This window comes from Phaseolus vulgaris, chromosome 1 (genome assembly GCF_000499845.2).
Source record: "Phaseolus vulgaris cultivar G19833 chromosome 1, P. vulgaris v2.0, whole genome shotgun sequence".
NCBI lineage: Eukaryota > Viridiplantae > Streptophyta > Magnoliopsida > Fabales > Fabaceae > Phaseolus > Phaseolus vulgaris.
In genome coordinates, this window is record NC_023759.2 from 45,807,424 (window position 1) to 45,823,666 (window position 16,243).

The window sequence follows — 16,243 nt, forward strand, 5'->3', positions numbered from 1 at the left end:
GTTAACTAACAAATCTTATAAAATAATTGAATCTAAAAGGTTTTTAAGTATAAGTTTAGATAGATTCAAAGTGAGGGAGAAAGAATGACAAAAAAGATATTAGAGTGAAAGTGAGTTTGAATTAAGATAAGTAGAAAGATTTATGTGGAATGGGAAGTTGGTCTGACGAAAATTTATTTTCTCCTTTATCGTAATGATGAGATTTGAAGGGAAAAAAATAAGCTTAAAAATGTGTGAATTACGCCTTCCTTCTAATTTGTATGGTGATATTGCTCGGAAGATAGAAACAAAACCCGTGTGAATTCTTTACTCTGGATAAAACTTTTTGCACTCTTTTTTATACATGTAAATTAGTTTTGTTTCTTGCATGGAAACTCATTCACGATGATGTCAGAATATATCACAGTATTCTTTAATTTAAGTTGTAATATATAACACGTAGTTATTATGGTAACTATAAAAAATTTACCAACTCATTTTTATTTATTCAAATAATTTCCGTAAAGTTATAAACTTTTTACTCATTTCTCATCTATTTCAACTCTTTTTCACCAAATTCAAACAAAATCATTTCCCACTTTATTTCTCTCTTTCATTTTTCCTCGTCTCATTCAAACAAATGCTCATGAGAAAAACTATACGAACTAAAGTTAAGTTTGACTTTATTTAATTTGTGAAAAAAACGAAGTTGTGTCAATGAAAAGGGAACAATGAATGACTATGGTTCCTTTTTGGGTAGGTATTGGGAACAACTCCTCAACAATGGCCTTATATAGTAAAAAATACATTCTACAAATATGACTTGATGCTAGAAGCAGCAATACGTTGATTTTGTGAATTTATCCATGATCTCTGTACTACGAACTTGCTTCTTGGAGGGACGGTACTACTAGAAACAAATATGGGGAGGAATGAGCTTTCCTGGATTCATGATATTGTTGGGATCCAGGACTGATTTTATTTTTTTCATTGTCCTCAATGCTTCCACTCCGAGTTCTTCTTCAAGATACTGCATAATGTACATTTTCAGAGAGAAACTCATAATTATAAAATATATGGAATACCATCTTAAAGAACCATAAACCATCGAAACATGACTGTCTCTCGACAATCTTTCTGTGTAAATTATGATTATTAATAACAACCAATGCGTAACAGATGATCGGCTTATTTCTTGTTTATCTTCATAAAATAAGGCATTCTGCTGCCACCGAGCAGTCAGACTACTGTCAAAGATTGTTTTCTAAAGCTAGCCTAAAGACACCATATAGTTTTTAAGATTTGTTAGATTATGCAACATTATAAAATTTCACGAGTAACTGACATCACGTATAGATCATTAAAGAATCACAGATACTAGTGCAGTACCTTCATTTTTCCAGTGCCAACACCGTGTTCACCAGTACAAGTTCCTGTTTGGAAGAAGCATAAGCCAATTTCAAAATCACAACTACTTTGCTTACATTATGATTTTGAGAAGAAAAACACAGAATATTAAAAGGACTCGAAATACCAGACTAACAGGCAACAGCAAGAGTCAACAAGTTAATAATAATACCTTCGAATGACAAGGCAGCATAAACCATAAATTGGTTGAGTCTCTCTGCCTCCCGCCGCTGTTCTTCTTGGCTAGGATCAAATAGAATAACCGTGTGGAAATTACCATCACCAGCATGAGCAATTACTGTGCTGGCAAGGGAAACAATACATATACGCATTGAGCATTAGTCTGTTTTTTATCATCCACCATCATCACGTAACATGAATTATGACCAATAGAATCTAACTCCAGAATCAATAACCCTGATCAGACTTACCAAACTAGTGGTGATGCATCCAGCTCCTTTTTAGACCTTGAAATTAAATCACCAAGGTGAGATAAAGGAACACATACATCCTGCGGGAGTTAAATTACCACCCCACCCACACAAAAAGAAAAAAAAGGTCCTCAGAAAAACATAAATGCAATTGGAAGTCTAGAACAGTTGTTGATATGTAATCTTCAATTGAAATTAGATCAAAGTATATAGTATGAAATTCTTTAGTTGTTTCCTATAAATTAGCATATAACTAAACAGTGTAAAAATAAATTAAAATGTATAATATTTGATTACTAACTCACTGAAATCATTGCCTCCAGATTAGGTTCCATTGCAAAGCAAGCCCAGAGTGCCTCTTTCCGTACCTGTACGAGAACAGAAGAAGTTGACCTAAATGTACAAGTAAATATTAATACTAATTGATAATGAAGTCGAGGTCATTTACAACACGCCTCAAAGAATAAGACAGTACAAACTATGAATCAGGTTGGCAGCAGAGTAACTTGGAAAGATTCCATACAAAAAACTGAGTTAGCTAGCTGTGGATGGACGTCTTGGGATATGAAAACAATATCAATAAACCAACATTTACACAAACATTGGGTTCAGGGGATGGAGGTGGAGGTGGAGGATGCTAACCATAATAAAGGAATAAACTACTACCTTCCAAAGTTCTTTTTTTGCTTCAGGTTCTTCTGCAAATACAAAATCTGAGCCATTGTGCTCAGAAACAAGTTTCCGAACAATTTGAGTTTGCTCACGTGCATATGCCTCTGAAGAATATATATATACACACATACTAAGTTAGGCATTACATTTATGAAAGTGTGGAGCATCCAATTTAAAGGACACTACATTATTATTGAGGTGGATACTGTATTTAGCTTATTCCAATATACAACTTTCAACTTTTTTTTCTTTCATACTATGTCATAACTATTAAACTTATCATGCTACAAGATTTGCTTTGCCCTTAATATTTTTCACTAAGCCAATTATTACGGTGGAAGAACCCAAGGCCATATGAACCTCACATTGGAATCCCATATTTCCTATGTGGGAGTAAAATCTTATACCTTGCAATTGGATCCTAACACTATCAAATCTTCCAAGAAAATTCTGAATTTTCTCATATTTGAAGAATGTGATTTGAAATGCCATGAATTTTTATCTATGATATTTTAATATATCCAGATAATACATTCTATGCTAAGCAACAATTTGAAGTAGCATAGGAAGAATATGAAAGGACTAACCTGTTCCTATAAATTCAAACATTAAGGTTGGACATTCAGGTAAATTTTTCCCATTAGCAATATTGATAGCTTTCACTTGAACTTCATCCAATAGCTCTACCCTTGACACCTAACCCACATAAACAGCAATTCATAATTTGGTAGATAGAAATATTGATATTTGAATCGAGAATCCTACCTGTACACCAGACCTCATTGTGGCAATAGCAACATCTGCTGCATCCTTCACAGAAGGAAAATTGCACATTGCAACCTGTGCATTTTGATTAGTCAAATAATCCATATGATTCCAAATAGCTACAGATAGCACCAAATACAAATGTATTCTTGCAAAATAAAACATACAGAAGTTATCTGGAAAAATATCCCCTCATGCACGATCTAAATAAAAAGTCACCGACAGTGAAAATAAAGAACCATGGTTCAAAAGCATTTTTCACCCTATGGTTATATGACAAGATTGTTCAAATAAACTGACCTTATGTTTTTATATCTCTAATTGCCAATTTCAAAATTTTAAGAAATGCAATAGGCAAGTATCAATAGATAATAAGTGAGAAAATGGAAATTTATCTCATAATACGAGTGGATCAACTGCTCAGATTTCCCAAAATTTGAAATTGATATGGAAAATGAACTCATAGAAACTTAACTTAAAAAAATAACATGAATAAATTAAACATTTAAATAAATAGTTGTATTACTTTTATATAACTCTAGGTATTTGAAAGAGCGAATGTGTATTCTTCCAAGAGCTTAGACTGGCCATGTACACTGTGTTTCCATATATGTATTTTTGGTGAGGAATGAAAAGTGAGGAACGTATGCGTTTGTTTCTGATGGGTGCAGATTTGCGACAAAAGAAAGCTGCCGCTTATAGTTTGCTGGTCCTCCCCTAAAATGCAAAGATTCAAGACAGCTGGCCATAAAAGTTCGTCTTTACCCTTATTTTGAAAGTTGATTATATATATATATATATATAATCAATTATGATAAATAACATAATCAATTCAAATTTATAATTTTTAATAATCATTAATATTTTATAAATATATATTTTTATAATATAATAAATAAATAACAAACAAATTACAATAATAATAAAATAAAATAATTTAAATTTTAATATGTTGTAATATAATTTTAATTTGTTACTATAAATATAATTTTTTTTATTAAGATTTTGTAATGATTTTTCTATTTTAATTCAAATTTATAATTCTATAAATTATTTTCTTACATTAAATTATTTTACAAAATTACAGATACTAAGATGTATTAAACAATTGAAGATTATTTTACAAGTGGATACTCAATTTGTAATAGAAGAGACTTTTAACTTGGAGCGAGTGGTAGATATTTAAATATTTGTTAATATTTAATTATATTTCATTTTTAACATATGAGCACTTTGGTCATTTTCTAAATGTATCAATTTATAAATTTTGTAATTTATCACATCAATCAAATAATCCATTTCTTATCAATTTCCACTCTCTTCCTCTTCTTTCTTTCCTTTTCCACTCCTCAGATGAAAGGAAAATTGCAGGAGGAAGAAACAAAGGCAGTGGAAAAGGTATACAGCAATTTTCAGAGGAATCTATAGTGGGGTAAGAGGGGGAGAGACATCTAAATATTGGATGCTGCACTACTTTATCATGAACTGCTGTTTGTATATTAAATACATTCCAGGATAGAAATTAGAAACACACAACATTACTATCCAAATTTAGAATTTAGAACATACAAGCGTGCATTGACAAATGTCAAGGATCAAAACCAACCAAAAAAACTAATGTATTTTAATTAGTTTAACTGAAAAAAGAATGTAATATCAATTTAGTATGTTCATCACAACGTAACAAAGTACAATGTAAGTACCATATCAAACTTGAGAAAAGGATAAAGTTAATCAATGTACCACTGAATGCTGAGGAATTTTCTGAAGCCGCAGGGTCACTTCTGTTATAAGACCAAGTGTTCCTTCACTTCCAATCATCAAGCGGGTCAAGTCATACCTATATTGTATAATTTGAAGAAAAAATTCAGTAGCTTAGCTTTGTCATTACATCAGTCCCAAGAGGGATTCTTTGAAGAATTTTGCAATGTAAAGCAAGGGAGTTCTGTTGCTTGCATCCATGTGAAAAGGGATATGTTTGCTGATATTAAGATCTCACATCACCTAAAGATATGATCAATGTAATCATTATAAGGTTTGGATATTCTTCATTTTACAAGCTGATTTTGTGAGATTAAGTTAAACCTTAAACCCATATTATAAAAGTTGAATCAGTAATAAATGTTGGACATAGGAAGGTATAAGTGAACTTTTTCAATGCAGTTTATATCCAGGTTTGACATTTAACTCTGCAGATTTTCTGATTCCTAGTGAACAAATATGCTAAGCATACTCAAGATTAAGTGTCTTGCCGGATTGTTTTGTTAATGATATTGTTTGGAGGATGGGTGCTAGAGTTGGAGTTGCAGGGAAATGCTTTGGAGACAAAGGATTTCAATTGAGAACATCAGAAAAAATTTAATGATTTTATGTCATCATCAAATACTAGAGAAGGATAAATGAAGTAGAGAAGTGTCTTGGTCAATTTATTGTATTGTTGATAGAATTTACCAAATGTTTTTTTTCCCTTCGTAGGTCAATCACACTAACCCGACCTCTTGAAAAGCAAAAGAAAGAGAAAAATTATGAGTGAAATGAATTAATAGCTAAAGGGAACTAAATAAAACAAACCCTGCAGCACTCTTCCTGGCCCGTGATGCAGTCTTCACAATGTCTCCGTTGGCAAGAACCACCTGGAATACAAATAGTAAAATAAATACGGCATCACATCAATGCATTAGAGACCAAAAATTGGGATTAACAAACCTTGAGACTGATGACATTATCACGCATAGTTCCATACCTACAAAATTTTAAGGGGAACCATCATGCTCAGTAAGATGGAACATTTTTACAACTTTTTTTAACGGGTTTCCATAAGATCAGACATGTTGAATTACAGAATTACATAAATATTAATATCTTACGCAATAAGCCTCAAGTAAAATACCTTAAAACAAAATATTTGACCTTATAAGCAGACGATTGGCAACAACCAAGATGAAACATTTAAATCAGCATGTATCAGTGTGTGTCAATGACAAATGATAATATACATCAGAGTGACTACCTTACAGCTAATGAACCAGAGCAACGTGTAGCACACATGCCTCCAATGCTAGCACCAGGACCTGCTTGTAACCAGTAAAAAATTAACTTAAAATATTAAGCCTCTTTGACCTTCAACTATCAGAGATATTCCCAGGTCATAACCAACTAACCTGGATCAAGTGGAAAAAATAGTCCATAAGGTTCCAAATACTCATTAAGCTCCATCCATCCAATGCCAGGCTCAACAACAACATCCATGTCATCAACATGTAATGCTTTCACTGTCTAGATTATACCAGTATACAATGTAAGTATAACAGCTAAAGTGAAGTTCACTCATCCCACTCAGTACCTATATACACACATGATCTATATTCTGCATTCTGCATGAGTAAATACATGATTAAGTGTACAGTCTAAATAACCGTACAAGCACAATAAACAATATTATTCTAATGATACTACAATAATCATAAAAAAAAAACAGTTGCTGACGCTAACAGAAACTTCTGTACTCCAAATTCAATTAACTATAGTAAGAAATATATGCAACAGAATGGCTTTAGAGTTTTGTGATGATGAAACAAAAAGTATTTTCATAATTTTCAATAACAATTAAACAATAATGCATTGATTAATGTGCTTATAGAAAAGCCTCTAGCATTCTACAATGGCAATTCTCACTACATTAAAATTCTGTATTCCATGTGTTGACAAGTATAATTCCTAAAATAGAAAAGGAAGCATAAAAAAATAACATTTGAAAATATGTAACAGTACAGATTGTATTGAACCCAAAATCCCAAAAGTTTTAAGCTATTAGGTGAGTCCCATAAATGGTTTTACGTGGCATCTGTGACAAAAATTATGATATAGCAAGAAGATATTTAGGCCAAAAAGAATAGTCATATAACCTCTGCGAGCTCTCAACACTCTACCTTAAAGGCATGAAAATTAAGAATACATCACACACATCAATTCAATACAAGCCTTAAATTTTATTACAGAGGGGAAAAAGCACTTCTTAGAAGTAAATACAGGTGTGTGTAAAATTGCTTCCTGATTAGCAGACTGAAGACAACTCCACAGGCAGGTACAATAATGCACTTTCCATAAACAAACTCATCATCTTTGTATTTTACCTTGAGGAGAATGGTTGGGTAAGTACTTACAGTCTAGCATTAGAAAGAACATGCTCAATTCCAACAAAGGACATCTTATTTGTTCGTAGGAGGAGTGGAATTTTTCACGAAGGTTTGGAATGAAAAGGAAAAGGAAGAATAAGATTTCTTCCAGAAACACAATGAGGATCAAAAGGGGTACGTAAAATGGAAAACTATGGATTTAACACCCATTCCAAGCCGATAAAGATGCCTTCAACTTTCTACAAGTGTATTGTGCCTGATTTAATCTCAAACATGTCAAAGACAAGTTGTGTTCAGTAACTCTAAAGCAGACATGGGACCAAATATATACTTCATAGTTCATAATCATAATATACTACTAACAATTATATCATTATATTATACTATCATAATTGAACATGTACATACTTTCATTAATGACATGTCAATGCAAACCCCTCCATGAGGGGATAAGGTGTGACCCTCGATTGATGTAGCTCCACCATATGGTACAATAGGAACCTGTTACCAAAAGTTTTTTTAAATAAAACATTAAAAAAAAAAAAAACTAAATTACAGCTATCAGTTTCTCAATATCACAATCATTATTTATTGTTAACTTTATTGATCAAAAGGAACTCTATTAACGTGCCATATAACTGCTTGATTTAAAATTTAAATTGTTAGGTAGTGGTCATGGCATGGACTTTTGGTCATTATAATGTAAGTTCAAATAATATGTCTAACTTAGTAATAAAAGAACTCAATACTACTAGAAGAAACAAATGACAAGGTTTAAACCATTTGCAGATGGTTTAATACAAGTAAACCGAAGAAATGATAAATGTAGTAGAAACATTGTGCAGGTTACTCAAAGTTCAGCAACAGCTAAATCAGAGGAACCATCTTGATGAATTAGTTGGATGGCTAAAAAAAAAGAATTAAACTTTTTGATTGTGATCATAGGCTGCTCCAGTTCCTATGAGACCCATTATGCCTTAGAAAAATTGCTGGGCTATCACAATAGACATGTATGGTTGCAACAAAGATAAAGAAGATAAATTGATAATTGAATATAAGGTGAAAGAAAAATATATGTATTTGTGAAAGACGATAGTCTTGTTTGAGGACTAGACAAAAGAAAACAGACTGGACCAATTTTTTTATGATGAAAATAGAAATAAATTCCAAATGCAAAAACATTTAAGTATGAAGGGACAGGAGAAATAAAGGTTTCTTTTTAAGGGAGAAAAATAAACACAAATATTGGGATGAAAAATGCAGGATCAAAAGAAATATATAGATTTGGTTTGATTCAAATGCCTTTATAATAAAATGTTACGGCAAAGCAATCACCTAGAACATGCTAAACAATGTTTGCTGAGTTAGAACAACTCAAACCTTATGCATGTTACATAAACTGACAATCTTAGATACCTCCTCTTCAGATCTGCAAATAAGAGTACAATGCAAAAATAAATACATGTGGATGCTTTAACTTCTACCACAATAATGTATCCACAATATTTTAAAAACCTGTCCTGCTCTCCCTTGTTCATCCTCATCCAAGTATTAACTATTTAAAATATGAGAAGTCTTTCTTATATATTGTAATTTGTAATTGTATGTAAAAAATGATAGACAAGGTAGAAAAATATTTTGTAATCAACAATAAGACACATCAGAAAGTCATACATCTCACGTAAGCATTTGCGACCCAGCAAAGCATGATTAAGATTTTAATATTCCAATGTACGTAACAAATGTCACAGAATCTCTTAATAAAATGGGATATTAGACATAAAGCACTAAATGCACGTAAATAAAAAAAAATAGATAGTTCTGCAAGGGTTTGGAGACCTGATCGAAATGAACCAAAATACCAATCTGCAAATATCCAGATTGACCAATGTTGTGTAGAAAATTATTTTAATAAATAAAGAAATTAACCTCGTTATACGAGAACTGTCCGTTTGCAAAAGCATTCAGGTCAAATGTAGAAAAAAAAATGCTTGTTCTAAGGTATAAATACACCGCAAGCAAAAAATGATAGGACATTGGCTGCGTCAGCGTATGATATATCAAAGTGGTATTCAAAATAAAGGTATCTAACAAAACATCACTGGGTCCAATTGCTCTGATGATCACCATAACCATTTTACTACTACATTATAATTCTCACAATATTACAACTCCACTTGAGAAATACAACATGGCTTAGCAGCAAGTATTTTGAATAGTTTTATTTTGAAAATCATAATGGAAAGAGAGAGTAACATAATTTAAGTCTCTTCAAAACTATAATATTTGGAAAACCACTGCAAAAGAAACTTCCAATGTCTTTCTCAATGCAAGTACCAAATGTGATATAGTTAAAAGTTAAGAGGAAAATGCAATCACTGCAACATTGCAAAAACTATGATCAGATGAACGAGGAAGTAAACATCTTTCAGCCAAAGCTTCAGTTCACAGTATGTGTCACCTCGGATAAACAATCACATCTGGGATATTAACAGCCTTGTGAAAGCTGTTTTGTGGTTTTCCATGGATATATCTTTCGTCATAATCAACAGATATGTTATCCTGTATGAATGAAAATTATAACAATTCAGGCTGACGATCACAAGGTAGAAGTTCCAAAACAATTTGCTCATTTAGTTTGACTTCATTCCGAACACTAAAAGTATTCGTGAACGCTAACTAACAACCAACCAATGAAAAGTAAAACTAGTCTGCATTCCAAAACACATACAATAAATTGTAAGTTGTAAGTTGTAACTAATCCACCGGAGAATAAATAGCAAGAACTAAAAGAAACTTTCAAATATAATTGATCGTCAAATTAGAACCGGCCGAAGGATTTGAAAGTCTGTCTTTCCTCTGTGCATATTTACAAAATATTCAGATAAGCCAACATTATGCCGTACCTGACAGATGATTTTCAACTCCTCAAGAAGCTCCTGCGGAAATTCCTTGTGTGATCCCTTAACAACGAATTGCGTGCTACCTTTGCCCCCAATGTTCACACCTCTAACATCCATTACAAGACATCGCATGATCAGACAATTAGTTGATTCATCGAGACTATTCAGATAGACTCATACTTCGATTGAAACATTAAGCTTCGTATCACAACTAATTACTCTTTAAACCATTACAAAATATAACTGTTCTAGTATCTACGGAAGTAGCAGAATCAGTTCGTGCATGCTTAGAAGTTCCTAGTAACATATCCTTGAAAGAAAACCTACGGCCGTAACTCTATAATCTCGTAAGAAAAGACGAGAATAAGCACATATAATATCATATCACTAAATCGAGTTAGGTTTTCACAGCACAGTGTCGTATGAATTCATAAGCGACGAACGAGTAATAATCGGTGAATTCAAATTGAGGCATGAAAAATTGGGAGAAGAGAACCTCTCGGTGTCGCAGAAGGAAGGACTGAAGTGTGGATGAAGAGCGAGTGATCCAGCGGAAAGAGCGAGAGCGAGAGGAAGCAGAGAGGTTAAGCTTGCGTTCCTGGTAGAATGGTTGTTGAAGACGGTGGGTGCGTATTTATTGTGGAGAGTGCGGTAGCGGTAGAAGAACTTGGAGGAAGAAGAACGTAAGCGAAAGAGCCATGACGAGAAATTTGACATGCTGATGAATGGTGGCAACTGGTAAGGCTAAGGCTAAGGGTAGCTCAACCTTTTCTTCCCAACTATATACTCTAATATTTAGCTACAGTTTACTATCTTCATCGGATCTATGGTCTCTGCTGCTCTTACTAATATTAAAGTTAATTTTCAAAACTTAACTCTTAAAAGTTTTTAAATTTACAAATAACTTTCCGTTTAAAAGTAATCAAATAGTAAATCAAGTTAAAGTCATGTTACTGATACTTATCTATTATCCAACGTTAGAACTCTACTAATAAAAAATTGTCCTTCAAATTTAAGGAAATTTAATGAATCATTTCACATAAACTCGTTTTCATTATTCAAGTTTTAATTTTAGTTCAAATTTACGACACATTAATGATAAAACTTGAATATACTTTTAGTTCATAAAAAAATTAGCCTTTCAAAAAAAGCATTTATTATTTTTAATCTTTAAAAAATCAATCCTTAAAACAGATCAACATTTTCACTCATTGAATTAATTTCACTTCTTATTAGAGATAAAAACTAATAATCTTCTGGACAAACACAGTCTAGCAACAAAGAAATATAATTTTTCACATTCTCTCACTGGGTCAACTAGTCTTCTTGTTCGAGGAACAAACTGGTAAAATTTTCTAGCAAACATTAAGATTTTATACAACAAAACTAACATGTTCAATATTAATGTTATTTTACAATGAATTAATTAATAATAGATTATAGTTGATGGCGTGTCCTTCTTTTATCTCATAAAAGACACTTTGCAAATACTTTTTAAGAGCTAAAAAAGACAATTACAAGAAATTGAGAAATTAAAATTTGAGACAAACAGAATTAATGAATCACGATTTAAATAATTTATCTCTTTATGAAACAACTCATATGTAAATTTTACACAAATTACGATATTTTTTAAGAAGAAAAATGATAAATATAGTTTTAGAAAAACACAATTCCCAGTTATACTGTTACCCTACTTATCAGGTCCGTTGAAGCCAATATTTTCCCACCAATGAAGAAAAATGATGTGTCAAATGAAATCTGTACCAAGTCTCCCTTTATAGTGAAAGATTCTTCTATTCTTTCGTTTAAGCATCTTCTTTCTTATTCATTGAACGAGAGAATTTTCTTTTCAAGGATAATATTTCTTATCATTGTGAGCACGTGTTTTTTTACATAATTTCAAACACCAGTGTGGCAACAATGACCAAAATAACGATTGCCACAGTTAAAAGAAAAACGCATAAGAAACATGAAATGATGAAAGGTATTACAGAATAGCTTTGCTGTAAGTTTTTTCCAACTTAAAACAAAACCAAACATATATTAAGATGGAGGTGGAAGCAGCAAAGAGATGAAGAGCAATCAAGCAATACAAGTTTAAAGCTAGGCACTGTGATTAAGGTAGAGATTAGAAATCGAGAGATTCAAATCTAAAGGATTTTTAAATGTCATAATTAAAGTTCTAAGATTCAATTTCAATTCTAAACAAACAAACAATCCAAACACTGATCTTCATTACTCTAAGAAATGTTTATATGAAATTTCAAGTTTAAATATAATAAGAATAACATTTACTTGATAACTTCCTTTGACATGAAAAAAATTGACTATCAATTAGACTGTAACAGGCTTTGCCTTATAAGTGACAGATTAGGATGCCACTTTGTTTTTATTTACTATTTCCCTCTTCATGCTGCTTCATGCTGATGGAGAAGGTGTTACGAACTAGCTATATAAATCCTACCTCACCTAACAGTTCAGTCAAGGCCAAACGACAAACTCAAAGTCATGTAATCCTTCCAGGGATTTCTATTTTTGTTAACAGTATTCTACTCAGATGTTTCCATTGCTCAAGTATAAAAGCCTACAGCAATCCAATTGCATATGTGGACTGTAAATTCCAGTATTCCTTGGATTGCTTCAATGTCTCAACTCGTTCACTAGCTAGCCTCTCTCTCCAGTAATCTTTGCACCTGCCAAAAAAATCTTGAAAATTAATGCGATGCCCTTGATTGGCATAAGAATAAGAAAGATAATGTTATCATGTAATACCTTCTTTTCATAAGTAGATCAAGTTCTAGCATACGCACAGCCTTAGAATAAACGCCAACCTGCATTAAGAAGAGCATTTGTCCTTTATAAAAGAAAGTTTTTATAATTGAAAATTTTAAAAATAAAAAGCAAATCAGAATATGCTTTAAAGCTCCAAAGAATAGGATAAATGACATAATCACTATACTTTTGTCATAAGGAAGCCATGGCCTTCTGCATAAGGGAAAAATGGAAATATTCTATGTTTTGACAAGACAGAATAGAATTTGCTGTATCAATGTTTCCAAGATAGGCTACAACGCATCTATTTATCTTGTAGTCATATCCTCTTAAAATGAAGATAATTAAGTTTGAAAAAACAATTAATGACAGTTATTTAGAAAAGGAAAGCAAGGTCCATAAAGAGCCTTCAACAAACTGACCCCTATCGAGTTGCATAATTGCATCATAGACTTCTATGCTGGCTTGAATTGAGTACCAAGGGTGATGTAAACTGTCATGAGTTTTATTTTTTAATCAGATATAACAATGCTTGCTGAGTACAAAATACACACCTCTCTGCATATAGGACACTTCGACTCTGGACTGGCTGCTTTAAGGCCTTGAAAATTCATCACAGAGGCAGCTGAGCAAGCACATGACTTACAGAAGATATGACCACAACTCAAAGCATAAGGGTTGAAAACAAAATCCTATCATATCACAATCCAAACATTTATATTAGAGGTACTGATGTATGTAATACCTTCATTTCCAGTGTAGCATACAATAAGGAACTTACCAGACAAATTGCACAAGTTAGAGCATACTCGAGCTTAATAGAATCGGGAAGAATCAATGTCATTACATCTTTATTCATGTTTAGATGACAAGAAAAGTGACCATAGACTCCATCAAGCTCACAACTATCTAGTTCAGTAGAATTCAGATAAAAAGCACCCAATTCAATTATCCAAGGAGAGTGCAAAAGTTCAATGTGTTCAGCATGCATCCTAGATTTGAAGTTCTCCCCATTAACAGAGCTGTGTACCTGAAGCAGAATAGAAAAGGACAGAGTGAACCCAAAAACTAAACCAGGGAAGTATAAATGAAAACAGTTAACATCAGGCAATCATCTCAGATGTTGCATACTTTATCATATTTCTTAAGTATTTTCCTCATTGCAATAGCATTCATTGCAATGTACTCAATTAGAATCCTCCCTTCTTGAGTGAGTGTTTGCCTATCACTTCTAAAGCACTGGCCCAAACGCAATACATATCTGTGTAGTCCTGGAGAAATGTGAAGATGAAGGAGATGCTTAACTCTTGAACTAAAGTACCCTACCACATCTGATGCTTCCTTCATCAACTCAGAGAAGAACTGTTGGTCACATACTACAGGTGGGAAACAAAAAGGTTCATAATTAGACTGCAGAAAGTAATACAGTTTGGTTAAAATACAAGACACATCAAAATATTCAAGCTATAACTCTAGTTGCAAATAACCTAACCTCTGATCAATTGCAAAGAATATTCAAAAACATTAGAGGAGACTAATAGTAAAATCGTATTCAGTGAATAATACTAAACTCAGCAAACATAAGCTCTAAGTAAACAATTTCACTCAAAATTAAAAGAACACAATAAACATTAGAGGAGGGTCAACAACACATTCTCCAACATACTCTTCTAGCACACTTTCTCCTATTATTCAATGCTTATTAAAAACTACAAAATCAAGAATGGGGTTTGTTAATTAAGGATTTTAAATCCATACAAATTGGTAATTTCCAACTAATTTTAGCCAATGGTAAATAGTGTACCAGAAACACAGAGAATGTTGCTAACATTCCTCAACCATCAATTTTATAACAAAAGTAACTTTCAACCATTGACAGCATTAACACTCTCCCACAGCCATCCCTATTATAAAATGTCAGAACCAGTAGTATCTCTTACTTGTTCTTGGATCTTCAGAAAACAGGAAAAACATTAAATATCCGCTCCCTTCTTTCTCTTCAAAAAAAAGTCACAATTAAACTTTCAAATATATTTTTTGATTCCTTAACCTAACGATCTAATATATTAATTTTTCGCCAGCCCCAAATAAAAATCAACCCTCGATTTGGTCCCATTAACGACATAAGCATGTGCCCTACCCCGTGAACTAACATGACGCCAAACAAGTCTGTTTCACATAACAATAGAAAACTCACAAATAAACGAAGTACTTCATTCAATTTGGTGGCCCCAAGCACAAAGTACAAAGCAAAACCGAAAGAAACACTTACATGGACAAGACTGACACTGACACAGCAGGTCCTTATCGGAAGAGGTGTCTTTCTGGCAACTCTTCAACACTTTCTTCAACCGGATATATTCAACGTGAGCACATTTCTCGCCCAGGAACCACTCCCGCTCCTCCTGCAGATACTCTCTGAATGCACACCCGAATTTCATTCTCCCTTTTCCCACTTCCAAATCCTAATCCAATAAAGAAAATTCACATAACAATTAATTAATCAAGAACAGTGATTGTGGAAAATACGTATCGTTGATTTTACAGCGAACCAGGGGGAGCTGATTGGACGATGACTGAGAAATTTGAGAGAGAGAAAACATAAAGAATAGAATGATATTAATTGTTGGTGGTGAGTAGCCAAATAAGAAGGTAACAGAGAGATAACCGGTGGTGAATTTTGTTGTTTGTTGGTGTGGATTCCGGTTACCTGGTGTTTTCCGAGAGCAGATGAAGTTTATGTTGTGAGTACGAGAATCAAACAGAGGAGGAATCATGCGGCGTCTCGGGCTGGATCGAGAACAAAAACGTGAGTTTGAAGCCACCGCGACCCGCGCATATATAGGAATTTGTGCTTTTCTATCTTCCTGGCCCACCAAAACAACCCTGTATTTGCGTCAAATATCTCTTCTTTATTCAGTCTTTCCGATAAACATTTTCCATTAGATTTTCTTACTGTGATGGTCGATCAAATTTTATATTTTCGTTTATTAGTCATAATCATTACAACACTAGTCAAATCATCTCAATCACAGTTATATAAAGTAAACACTTAGATCTGAATGTTAATTTTTTTATTAAAATATATTAATATTAGATAAAATTTAAAACCTGGATCTCATAAAAATAAGAAATATTTTTTACTATAAATAATCTAATTAAACATTAATTAACT

At 32.7% G+C, this 16,243-nt stretch overlaps 2 protein-coding genes across 6 annotated transcripts; both read right to left on the reverse strand.

The window, feature by feature from the left end:
* Positions 1–645: 645 nt before the first annotated feature.
* LOC137814663 (D-lactate dehydrogenase [cytochrome], mitochondrial) lies at positions 646–11,152 on the reverse strand. Its single transcript, XM_068617515.1, has 18 exons — positions 10,790–11,152; positions 10,297–10,399; positions 9,852–9,952; positions 8,771–8,819; positions 7,799–7,891; positions 6,416–6,530; positions 6,265–6,325; positions 5,961–5,997; positions 5,826–5,887; positions 4,998–5,094; positions 3,255–3,329; positions 3,077–3,185; positions 2,484–2,593; positions 2,123–2,185; positions 1,818–1,897; positions 1,559–1,689; positions 1,369–1,412; positions 646–1,009 (listed from the first exon to the last, which is right to left on the reverse strand). Exons 1-18 carry the CDS (start codon positions 11,008–11,010, stop codon positions 890–892), a joined length of 1,671 nt encoding a protein of 556 aa, XP_068473616.1. The 5' UTR covers positions 11,011–11,152; the 3' UTR covers positions 646–889.
* Positions 11,153–12,511: 1,359 nt separating this feature from the next.
* On the reverse strand, positions 12,512–16,007 carry LOC137814664 (probable E3 ubiquitin-protein ligase BAH1-like). Of its 5 annotated transcripts, none has more exons than XM_068617516.1 (7): positions 15,779–16,007; positions 15,341–15,533; positions 14,200–14,444; positions 13,850–14,098; positions 13,623–13,760; positions 13,069–13,127; positions 12,512–12,989 (listed from the first exon to the last, which is right to left on the reverse strand). In XM_068617516.1, exons 2-7 carry the CDS (start codon positions 15,507–15,509, stop codon positions 12,881–12,883), a joined length of 969 nt encoding a protein of 322 aa, XP_068473617.1. In that variant the 5' UTR covers positions 15,510–15,533; positions 15,779–16,007; the 3' UTR covers positions 12,512–12,880. The 5 variants fall into 5 exon arrangements, with proteins under 5 accessions (XP_068473617.1, XP_068473618.1, XP_068473620.1 ...); XM_068617517.1 differs by having other exon boundaries at positions 15,737–15,952; XM_068617519.1 differs by lacking the exon at positions 15,779–16,007 and adding an exon at positions 15,621–15,640.
* Between the last annotated feature and the right edge of the window lie 236 nt (positions 16,008–16,243).

Excerpts from the sequence above, each read along its gene's own strand:
- LOC137814663 (XM_068617515.1), bottom strand. The coding sequence starts at position 11,010 with ATGTCAAATTTCTCGTCATGGCTCTTTCGCTTACGTTCTTCTTCCTCC. Across the intron at positions 7,892-8,770 it reads GTTTATGTAACATGCATAAG|GTTCCTATTGTACCATATGG; the intron begins GTTTGAGTTGTT and ends TTTTGGTAACAG. Across the intron at positions 5,888-5,960 it reads ATAATGTCATCAGTCTCAAG|GTGGTTCTTGCCAACGGAGA; the intron begins GTTTGTTAATCC and ends TTTGTATTCCAG.
- LOC137814664 (XM_068617516.1), bottom strand. The coding sequence starts at position 15,509 with ATGAAATTCGGGTGTGCATTCAGAGAGTATCTGCAGGAGGAGCGGGAG. Across the intron at positions 14,445-15,340 it reads TCAGTGTCAGTCTTGTCCAT|TATGTGACCAACAGTTCTTC; the intron begins GTAAGTGTTTCT and ends TCCCACCTGTAG. Across the intron at positions 13,128-13,622 it reads AGTGTCCTATATGCAGAGAG|GTTGGCGTTTATTCTAAGGC; the intron begins GTGTGTATTTTG and ends TTCTTAATGCAG.